This window comes from Salmo salar, chromosome 16, assembly GCF_965601325.2.
Source record: "Salmo salar chromosome 16, fSalSal1, whole genome shotgun sequence".
NCBI classification, from domain to species: domain Eukaryota; kingdom Metazoa; phylum Chordata; class Actinopteri; order Salmoniformes; family Salmonidae; genus Salmo; species Salmo salar.
In genome coordinates, this window is record NC_138306.1 from 7102628 (window position 1) to 7122907 (window position 20280).

A 20280-nucleotide genomic window follows, 5' to 3' on the forward strand; every position below is an offset into this window, starting at 1 on the left:
TTCAACTGTACTTTATCCAATGAAATATGGTGACAATACCTAAGAAAATATTTGCATAGTAATTTATGCAATAATCCTAAACAGAACTAGAGATATACATAGGCCTTTTCAGAATGCTAAACTATGGCTCAGATTCCAACACATAGACATACAGGTAACTGCCAAAATAAAGGAAACACTTAAGTAAATGAGCATTGTGCATTGTGACCAGATTTCCTGGTCCCTTCCTTTATGCAAATTATTTCACAGCTATTCTTAAAAAATGTGATTTATTTATTTATTGTTAGACACATATGATTTTAGAGTGCAGAATAAGGATGATTTAAATGGTTTCTCTGTCTACACTCGTAAGATATCCAGACACAATGCGTGTCTGACTACCTCCCGAGGTGGGCAGGATGATTTGATCACAATCGGATCACAATGTGTCTTTTGATTATCTACATCTGTCAAAAGACGTGGGCACAATCAGAATGTGAACAAGATCAGGACCAAGGATGCAAGTTAGAACCAGGTATAAACGGGGTTTCCGTAACCAGATCTCAACCCAATTGAATACTGGGAGATTCTGGAGCAGCAGTTTTCCACCACCATCAACAAAACACCAAATTATGGAATTTCTTGTGGAAGAATGGTGTCGCATCCCTCCAATATAGTTCTAGACACTTGTAGAATCTATGCCAAGGGCATTGAAGTTGTTCTGGGCTTGTGGTTACCCAACGCCCGATTAAGACACTTTATGTTGGTGTTTCCTTTCTTTTGGCAGTTACCTGTATGCCCCACACTGGCAATGATGAAGAGATTACAGTATAAGACCACTGTTACCATCTAGTGGTTAGAAAGAATAAAGCAGTACAGTATACAGTATATGCATTGTGCCAGCTGTGCACAGAGGAACAGGTAGTGTGACATCCAGACACTTGGCCATAGTGAGTTAGATAAGCCACCAGACACTTGGCCATAGTGAGTTAGATAAGCCACCCTAACATACCACATGGGGGCAGGAATATTGAAAGAATGTAAGAAGCACACACACAAGCAAAGAAGTATTTGCTTTCATTCAAAGATGACTTATACTATACCATAAGGCTGAGCGTTAGGTTTTTGCAAAACATTTGAAAGCATGAATATTTTGGAGCTAAATTAGTATTAGCAGGTTTCCATCCAACCTTTTCATTCCAGTAAAGTACATTTTGGATAGAAAATGTTACAACAGGCCCGATGGAAATAGCAAATTTGTCAATAAACTTTCCAAATGTCTACACAACAAAATACACTAGACAAGGTGAGATCATTTTGAGACTGTAAAATTAATTATGCCGGATATTACGGTAGAAATATTGATATAATATCCATCATATCGAAGTAAAGCTGGAGTCATGTGGTCCTCCCATTACGACTATGGAAAGCATACAGTTTATTAGGTTACATATGAAATATGCTGAACAAAAATATAAACGCAACATGCAATAATTTCAAAGATTTTACTGAGTTACAGTTCGTATAATGTAACGCCCTGGCCATAGAGAGGGTTTTTTTGTTCTCTATTTTGGTTAGGCCAGGGTGTTACATGGGTGGGCGTTCTATGTTTATTTTTCTATGTTGGTTTGTTTCTGTGGTTTGGCCGTGTGTGGCTCTCATCAGGAACAGCTGTAGATCGTTGTTGCTGATTGAGAGTCATACATAGGCAGCCTGTTTTTCCTTTGGGGTTTGTGGGTGATTATTTTCTGTCTAGGTTTGTGTTAATCCTGACAGGACTGTTTGGCTGTCGTTTCTTGTCGTGTTTTGTTTGTAGTATTCATTCGTTTATTAAAATCCTTTATGATGAACACATCCTCCGCTGCACCTTGGTCTCATTGCGACGACGGTCGTTACATATAAGGAAATCAGTCAAATGAAATAAATTCATTAGTGTCACAGTTGTCGTATGGATTGGACCAAAACGCAGCCGGAATATGTATACTCATCTTCTTTTTATTTTGAAGAAGGAGAAACAACTAAATACGTTTACAAAAAAAGAACAAAACGAAACAGTCCTGACAGGTGCAACAAACACTAAACAAGGAACAACTACCCACAAAATCCCATAGAAAAACACCCCTCTTAAATAGGACCTTCAGTTAGAAGCAACTAGGAGCAGCTGCTTCCAATTGAAGGTCAACCCAACAAACACCACATAGAAATAGACATACTAGAACATAGCCCAACAAACTCCGAAACACTCTAAACAAACACACCCCTGCCACGTCCTGACCAAACTACAATAACAAATAACCCCTTATACTGGTCAGGACGTGACAATTAGACCCTAATCTATGGATTTCACATGACTGGAAAGACAGACATGCATCTGTTGGTCGCGAATACCTTTTAAAATAAGGTAAGGGCGTTGATCAGAAAACCAGTCAGTATCTGGTGAGACCACCATTTGCCTTTGCATAGAGTTGAACAGGCTGTTGATTGTGGCTTGTGGAATGTTGTCTCACTCCACTTCAATGGCTGTGTGAAGTTGCTGAAGTTGTTTTTGTGGATTTTTGAATATCCACAGGAAAATCTGAAGCCAATTGGATGGAAACCTAACTAGTGATTGAAAAAAGCCATTTCTGGGAAGATACAGAATTCTATCAGTTTGCTTTATTTCAGAAAATATTTAGCATTTTCCTCCAAAAGTAAGTTTAGTCTAAAGTCTGAAAATATATATTTCTTCACAGTCCGTTTCCTATCTTTGGGTACGATTTCCAGTAAAAGTTGCTTCTTTTGTCTCGTCTTAAAAAATGTCATGAGTGCTATCAAGCCAAGGAGAGGAAGTTCTGTTGTAAGCTGAAATGGAACATTTCCCCTTATTTACATCAAGAAGTGCTTCCTCTGAGTTCCATCTCCTGAAGCTCCATTAAAACTATCTGTCCTGTCCTGGGTCAGGCCTGGCCTATCTCAAATAATACAGGTTCCAGAACACTGCAAAGTGTCTAGGATCCTTGACTGTCTTGGCTTGGTAGGATAGTAAGTTACAATAGGATTTGGTGAACACTGTTTTGATTATGTTATCAAATGATGTACGGCACTCTTACATTTACAAATGTTACTATTTATAGTAGGTATACTATATGGCCAAAAGTATGTGGACACCACTTCAAATTAGTGGATTCGGCTATTTCAGCCATACCCGTTGCTGACAGGTGTATAACATCGAGCACACCGCCATGCAATCTCCATAGACAAACATTGGCAGTAGAATGGCCTGTACTGATGAGCACAGTCATTTTCAATGTGACACCATCATAGGATGCCACCTTTCCAGCAAGTCAGTTCATCAAATTTCTGCCCTCTTAGAACTGCGCTGATCAACTGTTAGGGCTGTTACTGTGAAGTGGAAACGTCTAGGAGCAACTTCCAAACTGCCTCTGGAAGCAACGTTAGCACAAGAACTGTTCATCAGGAGCTTAATGAAATGGGTTTCCATGGCCGAACACAAGCCTAAGAGCACTATGCACAATGCCAAGCGTCGCCTGGAGTAGTGTAAAACTTGCCGCCACTGGACTCTGGTGCAGTGGAAACGCGTTCTCTGGAGTGATGAATCACGCTTCACCATCTGGCAGTCGGAAGGATTAATCTGGGTTTGGCGGATGCCAGGAGAACGCTAATGCATAGTGCCAACTGTAAAGTTTGGTGAAGGAGGAATAATGGTCTGGGGCTGTTTTTAATGGTTCGGGCTAGGCCCCTTAGTTCCGGTGAAGGGAAATCTTAACACTACAACATACAATGACATTCTAGACAATTCTTTGCTTCCAACTTTGTGGCAACGGTTTGGGGAAGCCCCTTTCCTGTTTCAGCAGGACAATGCCCCTGTGCTCAAAGCGAGGTCCATACAGAAATGGTTTGTCGAGATCAGTGTGGAAGAACTTGACTTGTCTGCACAAAGCGCTGACCTCAATCCCATCGAACACTTTAGGGATGAATGAGAACACCGACTGCGAGCCAGGCCTAATCGTCAAACATCAGTGCCCGACCTTACTAATCTCTTGTGGCTGAATGGAAGCAAGTCCCCACAGCAACGTTCCAACATCTAGTGGAACGCCGTCCCAGAATAGTGGAAGCTGTTATAGCAGTAAAGGGGGGACCAACTCCATATTAATGCCCTTGACTTTGGAATGAGATGTTCGATGAGCAGGTGTCCACATACTTTTGGCCGTGTTGTGTATTCGAATGTTGAATGTTGAATAAAAAAAAACTGTTTGAACAAACTAGGATCAAAGAGATTCTATTGCATTTGATACCGATACTCTATTTTTGAACTCTAAGTTACTGTAAAGGCCACAATCCTTTTTGGAATACATTTCTCTTCCAAGCCTAAGAACATGACAGCACTCAATAGCCATACCACATTGTTGTTTACATTCAATTTAATGCATTATTTATTCAACATCACATCAAAAAAGAATAGGCAGATAACCTATACATTTACAACATATCAATACAGTATCAATACAGTAAAATATGCTGCTATGAAATTATTCTCATTTTGTATGAAGACATTAGTTTGACATATAAAAGGATCAAAGTGTCCTTGTCCTCTGAAGAAAGGCAAGTAAAGAATGAGAAATATTATATTTCTTAGTATATCCAGTAGACAGAAGTAAGTGTAAACAATATACAATTTTAAGTACAATTGAAAGGTTTCATTATTATTATTCCATATGCAAAATAATATCCTGATTGGCTTTGAAGCGTAGAAGTCACATAGTTTAATGAATGTATTGTGACAGAGAAAGATTTGCCTGAACTGTACATGCTATATAACAGGGGTGTAATCTTACAACACTGCTAAGCTGTATGTTCTGAACTAAAGTCAATCAAAGTATTTTACTATGTTTAGCAGCATCTAGTCATCATACAGTGCTATTTTACTTGTGTACTGTAATGCAATAAAATAATCTACTAACTGCTTTTGCTATATGATAGCATGGGAGCCCACAACCAGGTGATGTATCAACCATGCACAACTGTGTGCTTGGTAGCTAAAAACATTTGAGATCTTTGAATCAAAGACATACAAAACCTGTCACCCATTTAAGATTATATTATTTGATCTACACACATACATTTCAAGATATCCAAGTTAGTTTTTTAGTTAAAAATACAATAAAAAAATCTAGGTAAAGAAAAATAGTGTTAATTAATGTTGTGTAGCAAAGTTTAGCGTTTATGAGAGTGGTTATTTGCACGGTTCCAACATGGATATGGTTGAGTCATAAGAGTAAAGGATTATGTATAATCTACATCCTGTTTATAAAGAGGCAAACATAGAAATACCTTGGATGCCAGATATGCTGTAATGTAAAGCATGTAAAGAAAATTTTAAACAAACATTTTCTCTCTTCTCTGGCTGCTCTGAGTATGGTATATGGTCCGCCACATTTAAGATCAACCTCAAAACCATGACCCCACTGGTTGGCAGTTAGTTAACTGGTTGGCAGTTAGCTAGTTAGTTATTCACTGGATGGTTTGACAGAAAGGCATTGTGCACTGGGACTGTTTCTGTTTCTCGCAGTTCGGGCCTCAACAACGTCTTGAAGGGAACACTTCTCCCTTTCTATGGAATGTCTGGACAAGGATAAAGACACAGAGAGTAGTAACCCTTGGCTTAGCTAGCGAAGCTAAACCTTACAGTAGCTGCTAGAAGTTGTTGGCGTGTGTGTGACTGTGTGTGTGTGGGATGGAGCGCGAGCGAGCTATAGGGGCGTGGTTGTTGCGCTCCTTGCCGTCACAAGGAGTCATGCTGTCTATGAACTGCATCTTGCCCTGTTCCTCCTTCATGAACAGCTCCACCATCAGGATCTTCTCCTTGTGGATCTGAAGGCTGATGTCTTTAGGGATGTCTGGGATCAACCAGTCCACAATGTCACTCATCAGCATCACCACGTTCTACAGGGAGGGAAGAGAGATAAACTTTTTAAATATATTTTGTCTAACAAATATTCACTTTGTTTTCCCAAATAATTGTAAGTGTGTTAGCTAATATATTTTCTATTGACGCACTAATGACATCAATATAGAAAATCCATATACAGTCAGTCCACTAAGTCACTCATCAGCATCACCACATTCTACAGGGAGTGGAGAGACAGCATGTCATTGATCAACCAGCAGGAAACAGGAAGTATACTGTATACCAGGGTTCCCCAACTGGTGACCCATGGGTGTGGTTTTATTTGGCCCCCCAAGTTTTTGATCAAAAACTTGTTAGAAATAAAAGACTGTAAAAACACCAGGAAATCATCTCTAAGTGATTTTTTGGGAAATCTGTTCTCAAGTATTCCCACGCATAATAGAGAAACACATATACAAATGTAAGCAGGACTCTAAATTATGTTTTAGTCTAATATTATATCCGTTTGGCATTCTTGCGGTCAATTTGCAGTCTACAAATTATTTGTAATTATGTTTCCGGCCCCCCGAACATCCACTCAACAAAAAAATCTAGTTGATGATCCCTGCTGTATACTAATCTCACAAAGCAAAATGAGAGTGTCTTTGAATCCCTCATATACATACACTGTAGCTGTAAAATCTGGCACTAACTGTACACTTCCAGCAACTGCATTCTTTTTTATTTTTCATGTTATATTTAGACAGTTCAGAAGTTGAGATGAAGGGGGAAGACACAGTAGGAAGGGAGGGTGGAAACAGGGATCGAACTCCAGTCTCTGGTGGGGAGGCATATAGAAGTGCAAGCAGACAAGTGTGTTACCAACTACAAAGAGACTTCTCCTCCACTCACCTGAAAGACTATGACGAAGGCCAGTCGGGCGGCCAGGACCGCCCAGAACTCTTTAGAGACCACATAGGGCGTGTTGGACCATGGGGGCTCCCTGTAGTCTTTATACCTAGAGTCAAGAGTCAACTGATTACAAAGACTAAAGCAGGGTAGCCTAGTGGTTAGAGCGTTGGACTAGTAACCAAAAGGTTGCAAGTTCAAATTCCCGAGCTGACAAAGTACAACGCTGTCATTCTGCCCCTGAACAAGGCAGTTAACCCACTCCTAGACCGTCATTGAAAATAGGATTTTTTTCTTAACTGACTTGCCTAGTTAAATAAAGGAAAAATAAATAAAAAGATAGCAAAAGTCCATGGAACAGACTACACCGCAACAACTATGTATTTTTACGCATGACAGAAAATTAAGACATTACATGGTCATTACACTGTAATTACTTATCACAAAAATATAAGTTGTTGACCCAGTGCTGTGCGTTATCTCACCTACACATCTCCACCTGGTAACCCAGATGATGAGGGTCCATAGGTTCTTTACCATCCTGGAAGTCTGAGACGTTAAAATAGGACATGGTGTGGTTGACAAAGCCGTGCATGGAGCCATCTGGGCTGTACATGTACTGGTAGACTAGCCTTGGGATGAAGTCTGACGTGAAGGAGATCACAAACGCCTGGAGAGAGACAGACAGTGATCAATGAGAAAGCACCTGAAGACATGTAAGGATGTAACAAATGTGACCTGTTTCAAGAAACTAGGCGTATGTCACACGTCGCTTCTTCACATTTGAACGTTTAAAAAAAAAAAGAATATATGCTGGCTGTGGCAAGCTACTCACCGTCAAACCACCATGCCTACTCTCTCTCACATTGTGACCTAAGGCTCAATGATGTTCAATGAGCTGCTGGTAGAGCGCCCTCTTCAGGCAACAATTGAACATAACCAAAAAATTACCGCAAATGAGCAGACGTATTTGTTTATTCTATGTACAGTACCAGTCAAAGGTTTGGACACGCCTATTTTCTACGTTTTAGAATGATAGTGAAGACATCAAAACTATTAAATAACACATATGGAATCATGTAGTAACCAGAAAAGTGTTAAACAACTCCAAATATATTTTATATTTCAGATTCTTCAAAGTAGCCACCCTTTGAGCCAATCAGTTGTGTTGTGACAAGGTATGGGTGGTATGCAGAAGATAGCCCTATTTGGTAAAATACCAAGTCCATATTATGTCAAGAACAGCTCAACTAAGCAAAGAGAAACAACAGTCCATCATTACTTTAGGACATGAATGTCAGTCAATCTGGAAAACTTTCTTCAAGTGCAGTCACAAAACCCATCAAGCGCTATGATGAAACTGGCTCTCATGAGGACCGCCACAGGAAAGGAAGACCCAGAGTTACCTCTGCTGCAAAGGATAAGTTCATTAGAGTTAAGAAATTGCATCCCAAATAAATTCACATCTCAACATCAACTTTTCAGAGGAGACTGCATGAATCAGGCCTTCATGGTCAAATTTCTGCAAAGAAACCACTATTAAATCACACCAATAAGAATAAAGTACTTGCTTGGGCCAAGAAACACGAGCTCTGGACATTAGACCGGTGGAAATGTGTCCTTTGGTCTGATGAGTCCAAATTTGAGATTTTTGGTTCCAACCGCCGTGTCTTTGTGAAACGCAGAGTAGGTGAACGGATGACCTCCATGTGTGTGGTTCTTTGACCAAGAAGGAGAGTGATGGAGTGCTGCATCAGATGACCTGGCCTCCACAATCACCCGATCCCAACACAAATGAGATGGTTTGGGATGAGTTGGACCGCAGAGTGAAGGAAATGCAGCCAACAGGTGCTCAGCATATGTGGGAACTACTTCAAAACTGTTGGAAAAGCATTCTAGGTGTGTCACGTTGGTATAAATGGGTTGGGAGACAGGCGCAGGAATGCGTAATAGGGTTTTTTATTTCCCAAATTACAGCGTGCCGTGTAAAGGCACGGGTCGAAGACCAAACAATAGATATATAAAACACAGGGTATAAACCAAAAGAAAAGAGCGAGGAGTTCCTTGACTAAATACACAATCGCACAATGATTATCACACGGGACGAGAACCGTAATCATCTGCATAATATACGTGGCACGAAAGCCAAAACAACATAGCACAGGTACTCACACGAACCAACAGACATTGTAACAATAATCGACAGGACAATGGTTAACAAAGGGCACACTTATACAATTACTAATCAATAGGGGCCAGGTGTGCGTAATGAACGTTCCGAAGGGATCCGTGACAAGGTGAAGCTGGTTGAGAGAATGCCAAGAGTGTGCAAAGCTGTCATCAACACAAAGGGTGGCTACTTTGAAGAATCTAAAATCTAAAATATATTTGGATTTATTTAACACTTTTTTTGGTTACAAAATGATTCCATGTGTGTTATTTCATAGTTTTGATGTCTACTACACTACTATTCTGCAAAGTAGAAAATAGCAAAAAATAAAGAAAAACCTTTGAATGAGTAGGTGTGTCCAAACATTTCACTTGTACTGTATATAATATTTGTGCGTTATCTGTGGAGTAAAGACACAAATGTTTCTGTTAAAGGCAAATATCGTCAATTAATATCGGTCAACGGCTTTATCGGTCGGGCTCTAGTAATGCTGCATTGGTTGAATATAGGGGTCAACTTCAGCAAAAGGAGCGCTGTCTTCAGTATGCTTTATACCATCTATAAAAATCGAATCACATTTTATTGGTCACATACACATATTTAGCACATGTTACTGTGGGTGTAGCGAAATGCTTGTGTTCCTAGCACCAACAGTGCAGTAATATCTAACAATTCACAACAATCTAAAAGTAAAATAATGGAATTAAGAAATATATAAATAATTGGAGTTGGAGTGGCATTGACTAAAATACAGTAGAATAGAATACCATAATACAGTATATACATATGAAATGAGTAAAGCAGTATGAAAACATTATTAAAGTGACCAGTGATTATACATGTCTATGTATATAGGGCAGCAGCCTCTAAGGTGCAGGGTAGAGTAACCTGGTGATTGCTATTTAACATTCTGATGGCCTTGTGATAAACTCAGCAAAAAAGGAAAAGTCCCTTTTTCAGGACCCTGTCTTTCAAAGATAATTCGTGAAAATCCAAATAACTTCACAGATCTTCATTGTAAAGGGTTTAAACAATGTTTCCTATGCTTGTTCAATGAACCATAAACAATCAATGAACATGCACCTGTGGAACGGTCGTTACGACACTAACAGCTTACAGACAGTAGGCAATTAAGGTCACAGTTATGAAAACTTAGGACACTTAAGAGATCTTTCTACTGACTCTGAAAAACACCAAAAGAAAGATGCCCAGGGTCCCTGCTCATCTGCGTGAACATGCCTTAGGAATGCTGCAGGCATGAGGACTGCAGATGTGGCCAGGGCAATAAATTGCAATATCCGTACTGTGAGACGCCTAAGACAGCGCTACAGGGAGACAGGATGGACAGCTGATCGTCCTCGCAGTGGCAGACCACGTGTAACAACACCTGCACAGGATCGGTACATCCGAACGTCATACCTGCGGGACAGGTACAGGATGGCAACAACAACTGTCCGAGTTACACCAGGAATGCACAATCCCTCCATCAGTGCTCAGACTGTCCGCAATAGGCTGATAGAGACTGGACTGAGGGCTTGTAGGCCTGTTGTAAGGCAGGTCCTCACCAGACATCACCAGCAACAACGTTGCCTATGGGCACAAACACACCATCGCTGGACAAGACAGGACTGGCAAAAAGTGCTCTTCACTAACGAGTCGCGGTTTTGTCTCACCAGGGGTGATGGTCGGATTCACGTTTATCGTTGAAGGAATGAGTATTACACTGAGGCCTGAACTCTGGAGCGGGATCGATTTGGAGGTGGAGGGTCCGTCATGGTCTGGGGCGGTGTGTCACAGCATCATCGGACTGAGCATGTTGTCATTGCAGGCAATCTCAACGCTGTGCATTACAGGGAAGACATCCTCCTCCCTCATGTGGTACCCTTCCTGCAGGCTCATCCTGACATGACCCTCCAGCATGTCAATGCCACCAGCGATACTGCTCGTTCTGTGCATGATTTCCTGCACACAGGAATGCCAGTGTTCTGCCATGGCCAGCGAAGTGCCCGGATCTCAATCCCATTGAGCACATCTGGGACCTGTTGGATCGGAGGGTGAGGGCTAGGGCCATTCCCCCCAGAAATGTCCGCTTTCCACCTTCACTGCGGTCCCGTCAATGTGGATAAGAGCGTGCTCCTTCTGCTTTTTCCTGAAGTCCATGCTCCTTCGTTTTGTTGACATTGAGGGAGAGGTTATTTTCCTGGCACGACTCTCCCAGGGCCCTCACCTCCTCCCAGTAGGCTGTCTCGTCATTGTTAGTAATCAAGCCTACTACTGTTGTGTCATCTGCAAACTTGATGATTGAGTTGGAGGCGCCAGAAGCGGAATCCTTTATTCCTGTCTGCGCGATGTACTGAGAACCCAGCTGGTTGAATGGACGAGGACAGTATATCCAGAGAGAGCCAGGTTATCAATTTGATTCTCAACATGATTCCGTGAAACAGAGTATGTTACAGTCCTTGATGTCTCTCTGGAAGGAGATCCTCACGCCTGAGCGAGGATCTACTTTATTCTCCAGAGACTGAACATTAACAAGTAATATACTCGGAAGTGGTGGATGGTTTGCCTGCCTCCTGAGTCGGACTAGAAGTCCACTCCGAATACCTCTTCTCCGCTGGCAGCATCTTGGAGCAGCATCTGGGATAATTTCAGTTGCCCTGGGGTGTCCAAACAAAGGATCCAATTCAGGAAGTTGTATTCCTGGTCGTAGTGCTGGTGAGTTACTGCTGCTCTGATATCCGAAAGTTATTTCTGGCTGTATGTAATAACACAAAAAAAACGTTCTGGGCTAATAGTGTAAGAAATAACACACAAAAAAACGAAATACTGCAAAGTTGCTTAATTGCTAGAAGCAGAGCTGCCATGTCTGTCGGTGCCATCTTGCTGTTTCGTCTGCAACTATCTGCCTGTCAGCACATAGTCTTTGGTGATTGACTGTTAACATAAATGTTAGCCCTAACCCTAACCTGAGAAGCTGGCCAGTACCCACGTGATATTTGATTCTGGGTTCTGCGATTTGTCAGCACATAAACCTATAGTGTATCCAAGGCCTTAAAGTATAAACACATTGACATCCTGTACTGTTGAAAACATTATCAATAAGAGAATGGAGGTGAGGAAATCCCTCCCTTCCATCTTGATTGAATGTCATAAATAACCCAGATCTGGATCTCAACTCGCCATTGCCATGACGATTGTGATCCCTTTGGAAGTGAAGTGAGAGCCTGGTGTAGAATTTATAACCAAGCTAGCTCTCTTTCTGACCAAGTATGGTCTTCTCTGCACAGAGGGGCAGGCATTTAAAAGCCTTATTATGAGCTTTTACAAGTAACCCCCCAAAAGTGGTGACATAAATTCCCAGTAAATGTTGTGTGGACCAGGGCTGAGCTCCAATGAAGTATGTTCTAGTTTTAAGTGCAGACTTGTTATTGTTGAGGGGGTTGTGGAATGGATAAGATGGAATAAAAAATAGTACCTTTGGCAGAACATTCAAAACAATCAAAACAGTATATGTTAAAGTCAGAAAGAAAAAAGGTTTTATCATTTGGTCACTATTATGTTTTGCAGGGATTACAGGAATGACTTACGTTTATGATGACGGCAACTTTAGCCACACCTCGGAGAAGGTTGTACCATATACCTAGAATCAGAGAAGCAGAATCACATGAGAGTTAGAACTCTTGATGGTAATTGATATTACAATCTTATAACAAAAATATTTGTTAATTAAGGCAGTTAATCACAAAGGGTTCCATTCATTGGGTTCCATTCCTCAACAATCATTCTCTTTGGGTTAATCTTAAATATGAATACCCCCATTTTGGGGGGATTTTCGTTATAATTGAATTGTTTTATCAAGGAATATCAAGGTAATTTGCTTATAAATGGCTTCACGGCAGTTCTGGCTAAAAGCCCAGCTTCCCTACTTCAAAACACTTGGCCTTGAATGACTATGGTGTATCGGGTTACATATCCACAGCCATTGGAGGCTCGGGAGTCCCGCCTTAATGATCATTTGCTGATTGGACTGTTTGTCAATTTGTGACGAAACGGTACGTTACAGGTACACAGGCTGCACAGTGCTGTAAAGCTGGAAACAGTCCCATCGTTCTATGACAAACACACATCAATTTATAATGAATAACAAATAATAAAAATACTAACACAATTGCAAGATACAAAACCACTTTGTCTTCATCACAAAAAGACAAATCAACTCGTTCACAGGGCTAGAGACAGCAATGATGAAGAGCAGTGCACCACAAAATAAGTCTGATTTTCCCTGACCGCTGATTAAACACAAAATTATTACAGTATTAAGGCAGCTGAAATCTTATATCATGTCAACTTCAAAGTTGATCGTGAGTATATGTAGATTATATGTAGATGAAAAGTTTCAAGCCCTATTCCCCATGTTTCATGAGTAGGTTGATCATAGCATACGAAATTCGCCTACCGCCCTGACAGATCCACGTACCATGCAATCGCCATTGGCACTGCACACTGCCCTCACCTACCTGGACAAAAGGAACGCATATGTGAGGATGCTGTTCATCGTCTACAGCTCAGCCTTCAATACCACAGTGACCTCTAAGCTCACCACAAACCTCACAGCCCTGGGATTGAATTCCTCCCTATGCAACTGGGTCCTGGACTTCCTGATGGGCCGCCCCCTGGGTGGTGAAGGTAGCTAATATTACCTCCTCGACACTGATTCTCAACATGATGGCCCAACAACGGTGCATCCTTAGTTCCATCCTGTACACTCTGTATACCCACAACTGCGTGGCCTCACACAATTCGCTGATGACACGATAGTAGTAGGCCCAAATACCAACAATAACGAGACGGCCTACAGGGAGGTAGGCACTCTGATGGTGTGGTGCCAGGTCTACAACCTCTCCCTCAACGTCAGGAAAACAAAGGAGCTGATTGTGGACTTCAGGAGGAACCAGGCTGGGCACACCCCCATCCACATCAATGGAGTCGCCGTGGAGACAGTCAAAAGTGTAAAGGTTCTCGGCGTACTCATCTCCGAGGAGCTGAAATGGTCAAACCACATGACACCGTGGTGAAGAAGGCACGACAGCGACTTTTCAACCTCAGGAAGCTGAAGAAATTCGGCCAGTCTCCCGGCCCTGACAGTGTTCTACAAGAGCACCATCGAGAGCATACTGTCGGGCTGAATCACAGCCTGGTACGGCAACTCCACTGCCGCGAACCCCAAGGAGCTACAGAGGGTGGTACGCTCAGCAAAAAGTACCTTTCGGGGAACACTGCCTGCCCTCCAGGACACCTATAACACCAGGTGTATCAGGAAGCCCAAGAAGACCATCAGGGACCCCAGCCACCTGAGCCATGGCCTGTTCTCCCCATTTCCATCACTCAGATGTGGGCAGTAGAGTAGCATCATAGCAAAAACTGTAAGACTGGCTAATAGCTTCTACCCCCAGACCATCAGGCTGCTGAATAGCCACCACTAGTCAGCTACAGTACCTACTCTCCCTGTCCCTGTCCCTCTCCTGCCCCCCCCCCCCCCCCCCCCCCCCCGCGGACATTTACCCTGCAACCACCCCAATGGATATTTATCATTGCCACAGTTGTTAATATGTACATATTATAATTTCTATTTTTATTATGATCTATTTTTATTATATTTGTATTGTTTTATTTAACATTTTCCTGCATTGTTGGAGCTAGGAGCACAATAATTTCACTGTACCCTGTAATTACATCTGCAACCCTGTATATGTCACTATTAAAGTCTGTAATCAATTAAAAACAATTGTAAAATGAAATCAGCAATGTACTATTTTTTCATACTATTTACTATAGCAGCGCATAATAGTGCAAAAAGTGCATACAAATCATTGATAAATTATAAATACAATAAAAAAGCTAAGAATCTGAGCTTTCGAACAGTTTAAAGCATAAGGCTATGTTTTATATGGTCATCCACTTAACATTAACACTCAAGAGCGTCAAGTTTGTGACGGTGTGCTATAAATCTGTCATTCATTCATTGCTATAATAATTGATCTCCTGAAGAAGCTATCCATTTTCCTTTCTTTCTGTGCTCCCAAATGTTTGGATATACTGGTAAAGTTATCAGGCTCTTAACTAGCTAGCTAGTTAATGAGATATCATACATGACTGAAAAATGTGTAAAACAAATGGTTAACAGCCCGCAAATAATTCAAGAACAGCCCACAACATGGTTTATGAATGTAAAAAAAAATGGATTATTTGTTTTTGCGGCGGTATAATATGGGCAAGATCCTTTGAACTGTTTGGGCTAGAAAGAAGAGGTTTTCGCTGTAGTAATGCTGCAAGCATGACACTAACGAAACTGCGCTTGTGAAACAACAGTACTGCGAAGACTTATAATTCCAACAATTATTATTTAAAAATGATAATCCCAAATGAAAACTACAGGTCGCAGAGCAAAATATCGCACACCAAATTGGTCGCACTTTAGAGCCCTGGTCACATGGTAAGGAAACACTCAAGGGCCCGAAGAATCCCAAAGATAACCAGTGTTTTTTTCTTCTTTGTAAATCACTTGTATTGGAGTGACTTCAATATTATGTTTATTACTGTGAAAGGAATCAATATAGGAGTGTAATTAAAAAGAACCTGTGTGCAGACAGAGTTTGAACTGTAAACCCACCAATGTCTTTTGCCCTCGCAGCGACCGGCCTCCTGAGCTCAGCCACAAACTTCTTGGCATCCAGGCGTATCTCGATGATGTTGTTGAGTAGGGCGAACAGTGGGGCCAGCGGAAACGACGCCACGAACAGGGTCACAAACCCAAACTGGATTACTGCAAGGACACAGATATACATTGCCTTCAGAAAGTACTCACACTCCTTGACTTCTTCCACATTTTGTTGTGTTACAGCCTGAATTTCAAATAGTTCAATTGAGATTTTGTGTCACTGGCCTACACACAACACCCTATAATGTTAAAGTGGAATTATGTTTTTAGACATTTTTACAAATTGATAAAATATTAAAAGCTGAAATGTCTTGAGTCCTTAGGTATTCAACCACTTTGTTATGGAAAGCCCAAACAAGTTGAGGAGTAAATATGTTCTTAATAAATCAGATAATAAGTTGCATGGACTCACTCCATGTGTAATAGTAGTGTTTTAACATCATTTTTGAATGACTACCTCATATCTCTGTACACCACACACACAATTATCTGTAAGGTCCCTCAGTTGAGCAGTGAACTTCAAACACAGATTCAACCACAAAGACCAAGGAGATTTTCCAACGCCTTGCAAAGGATGGCACCTATTGGTAGATGGGTAAAGAAAAAGCACACATTGTATATCCCTTTGAGCATGGTGAAGTTACTAATTACACTTTGGATGGTGTATCAATACACCCAGTCACAACAAAGATGTTACAAAGATGCAACTCAGTTGCCGCAGAGGAAGGAAACCGCTCAGGTATTTCACCATGAGGCCAATGGTGACTTTAAAACAGTTACTCAGTTTAATGGCTTTGATAGGAGAAAACTAGCACTGAAGCATGCTCATGTTTAACCTGTATAGAATACAAATCTTTCAAAACATGCATCCTGTTTCCAACAAGGCAATAAAGTAAAACTGCAAAAAATGTCCTGAATACAAAGCCTTGTGTTTGGAGCCAATCCAAAACAACACATCACTGACAACCACTCTTCATATTTTGAAGTACGATGGTGGCTGCATCATGTTATGAGTATGCTTGTCATCAGCAAGGATTAGGGAGTTTTTATTTTATTTAAATAAACAGAATAGAGCTAAGAAAAGGCAAAATCCTAAAGGAAACCCTGGTTCAGTCTGCTTTCCAACAGAGACTTAGAGACAAATTCACCTTTTATCAGGACAATAACCTAAAACACAACACACTGGAGTTGCTTACAGTACCAAGATGACATTGAACATTCCTGAGTGGCCTAGTTATAATTTTGACTTAAATTGGCATGATCAACAACCAATTTGACAGAGCTTGAAGAATTAAAAAAAAAAACAATGTGAAAATATTGTAGAATCCAGATGCAAAGCTCTTGGAGACCAAGAAAGACTCTCAGCTGTAATCGCTGCCATAGGTTATTCTAACATGTATTGACTGTATTGTGAATGCTTATGTAAATTCAATATTTATGTATTTCATTTTCAATACATTTTCTAACATTTCTAAAAACATGTTTTTTTACTTTGTCATTATGGGGTATTGTGCGTAGATGTGTGTAGGGTGAAAAAAATGATATTTAATAAATGTTGAATTCAGGCTGTGTCACGTCCTGACCAGTAAAAAGGGTCATTTGCCATAGTAGAATGGTCAGGGCATGGCAGGGGGGTTTGTTTTGTGTGTTTTGGGGGTTTTGGTTCTAGGGGATTTTGGTTCTAGTTTTCTATTTCTATGTTCTCCATGTTTGGCCGAGTATGGTTTCCAATCAGAGGCAGGTGTTTTTCGTTGTCTCTGATTGGATGCCATACTTAGGCAGCCTGTTTTTCTTTGGGTTTTGTGGCTGGTTGTTTTCCATATAGTCTGTGAACCTTACGGGAACTGTTTGCTGGCGGGTTTTTTTTCTTTGTTTAAGTGTTCTCTTAAAATAAATAAGTAAGAATGAGCACTCTACACGCTGCGCCTTGGTCTCATCAATACGATGCTTGTGACAGGCTGTATGTCAAGGGGTATGAACACTTTCTGGAGGCACTGTAGAGAGACATTCTATGAATACAGGCCCTGATCACTCAACAAGACTAAACAAATCAATCAAAAGAGATTATCTGAACCTCACATCACACTGCAGCTAGCACTGAAGCATGCTCATGTTTAAGGTTTCTTCCCTCATCACATGTAGGACAACAAGAAACACTTCAATGACCCTTGCAAATGTATAAATAAATTAAATAAGAATATTTGTTACATAGTAACAACTTTGACCTTTAGGTAATTCAAAGCAACATCATCCTCCTAAGTGGTTAACTTATTGAAGCAGCTGAAAATAATTATGGGAGCGGACCAGACTAGAGAGAACAGAACAGGGAGACTCTTCATGGGTCTTGCAGAGAGGAGACATAGGGAGGGGGCAGGCAGGGAGAGGATATGGTGAAGGAAGGGACATGGACATGGGAGGGGGAGGAGAAGGTGAGGGGCAGGGAGAGGCAGTTACCATGGAGAAGAGACAGTGAGGGGATGGAAAAGGAATGGGGACAAGAGGGAGCACGCAGGGACCTGGGAGGGGGCAGACAGGGACGCAGGCCAGAGGAAAGCTGATCGTACCAAAGACCCAGGCTGTAATCTCTACTGACATGGAGCCAACACATGACCAAGCCCAGAATGTCACTCTCATAACCCCAGTACTACCCCTGTACCCCTAGTACTCTGTAATGTCACACCACAACCTCAGTAGTACCCCTAGTACTCTTTGATCCACACAGCAAGGGTACATTGAAAAACACTTCAGACAGGTTTTGCGTTCAATCATGCAGGGTGTTTTGCTAATTGTAGTGTTTTCACTGTTAAATGTTCTCTCTCTCTCTAGCCACACACACACCACACACACACACACACACACACACACACACACACACACACACACACACACACAGTTCTCAGTTGTGTTTGAGAAGCAGGTGCTCTTCAAAAGCCATGCTAGGGGAAATCTAACACCACAAGGTGCAGCAACTCCTATAATAAATGTGTGGAACTTGGGTGTGCCTGGTGAAGGTTTGGACTAATAGACTGCAGGTTATGAACATTGGATAAGAACATTCCTCTTATAATCCCATAATACCCATAATGTGGGAGCGTGAAATATATGCGATGCCATGAAAATGAAGTTAAGTCTTAAACTCTCTGAGAATAGACCTACTCACCAGGCATTAACTGAGAGTCACTGCCTCTTCTGAGAATGACGTAAGTTAAAAAGCCCTGTAACTGGGGTCTTCTGTTGTTTAAGACATTCTCAAGAGTACAGAGAGCAGACAGAGAACAAACAATGTATGTCTTAAGAGCTGTCTTAACAAACCTTTTAGATTGCAAATATATGATAATCTGAGAGATACAGATGTGGGATCTTAATTTGAACCAGTTTGCTACAGCAGGAAAATAATCCTGCAGCAACAAGAAATGTTAATTATTATGTAGATTATAATTAATGGGCATTTTTTGTAAGGGTTGAAACATTTTTCTGTAAAGGGAAAATCAAGTCTGAAATTTCTAAATGGAAATTACAAACTTCAGAAGCCTTTGTAAACCTCAAATACACTACACATTTTACATTTCCTGTATTGCAGGAAAGTTCTCCTGCTACAGGGTTATCAAAATAAGATCCTACATCTGTAGATCGTGAAAGAGAGAAAGACAGAGAGAGAGATGGAGCATCGAGACAGTTGAGAGAGAGAAAGATAGAGAGAAAGATGGAGCAATCGAGACACTTGAGAGAGAGATAGAGAGAAAGATGGAGCAATCGAGACACTTGAGAAAGAGAGAGAAGACAGGCAAAGCAAGATGATGACCACAGGACCAGGGCCATGTTGACTAAACTATGGGACAGAAGACAAATGACACATCACGGTGAAAAGAGCCTGATGGAGGGTCTGGCAGAGGTGTGTGCCAACAGGAGGATCTGCATAAAACACTGCTGTCTGTCGTGGAGGAGAAGGCCTACGGTGTAGGTTTGGTACAGAGGAAGGAAGTAATTCATTCATTCAATTAGTTATGTGCTTGGCTTAGGAGCAATTCAATTATAAAACGGTAACGGGTTTCCAGGATGAATAAAAACAATTTTCGTCTAACTCCCACACGAAGAGGAAGTATGTTTCTTCTGATACTGTATCTTGCTGCTGCAGATCTTCTTGTTTCACTCAATGAACTTGAGCATCAAGTGCATTCGGAAAGTATTGAAAACACTTGACTTTTTCCACATTTTGTTACATTATAGCCTTATTCTAAAATATATATATTTTTTATCCTCAGCATTCTTTACACAATACCCCATAATGACAAAGCAAAAACAGGTTGTTAGACATTTTTGCAAATGTATTAAAAATCAAAAACAGAAATACCTTATTTACATAAGTATTCAGACCCTTTGCTATGAGACTCGAAATTGAGCTCATGTGCATCCTGTTTACATTGATCATCCTTGAGATGTTTTTACAACTTGATTGGAGTCCACCTGTGGTAAATTCAATTGGACATGATTTGGAAAGGCACACAACTGTCTATATAAGGTCCCACAGTTGACAGTGCATGTCAGAGCAAAAACCAAGCCATGAGGTCGAAGGAATTGTCCGTAGAGCTCTGATATAGGATTGTGTGGAGGCACAGA

General features: G+C 41.1%; 1 protein-coding gene across 4 annotated transcripts in view; it reads right to left on the minus strand.

The window, feature by feature from the left end:
* Window positions 1–4382: 4382 nt before the first annotated feature.
* The window catches only part of LOC106573096 (anoctamin-1), a 70852-nt gene continuing 54954 nt past the window's right edge, over window positions 4383–20280 (minus strand). For all 4 annotated transcript variants that reach the window (XM_014147797.3, XM_045696892.2, XM_014147793.3 and 1 more), the window contains 5 exons: window positions 15616–15768; window positions 12533–12585; window positions 7261–7445; window positions 6779–6884; window positions 4383–5922 (listed from right to left, as the gene is read on the minus strand). In XM_014147797.3, coding sequence (XP_014003272.1) covers window positions 5674–5922; window positions 6779–6884; window positions 7261–7445; window positions 12533–12585; window positions 15616–15768 — 746 coding nt within the window. In that variant the 3' untranslated portion in view covers window positions 4383–5673. The remainder of the gene's footprint in view (window positions 5923–6778; window positions 6885–7260; window positions 7446–12532; window positions 12586–15615; window positions 15769–20280) is intronic.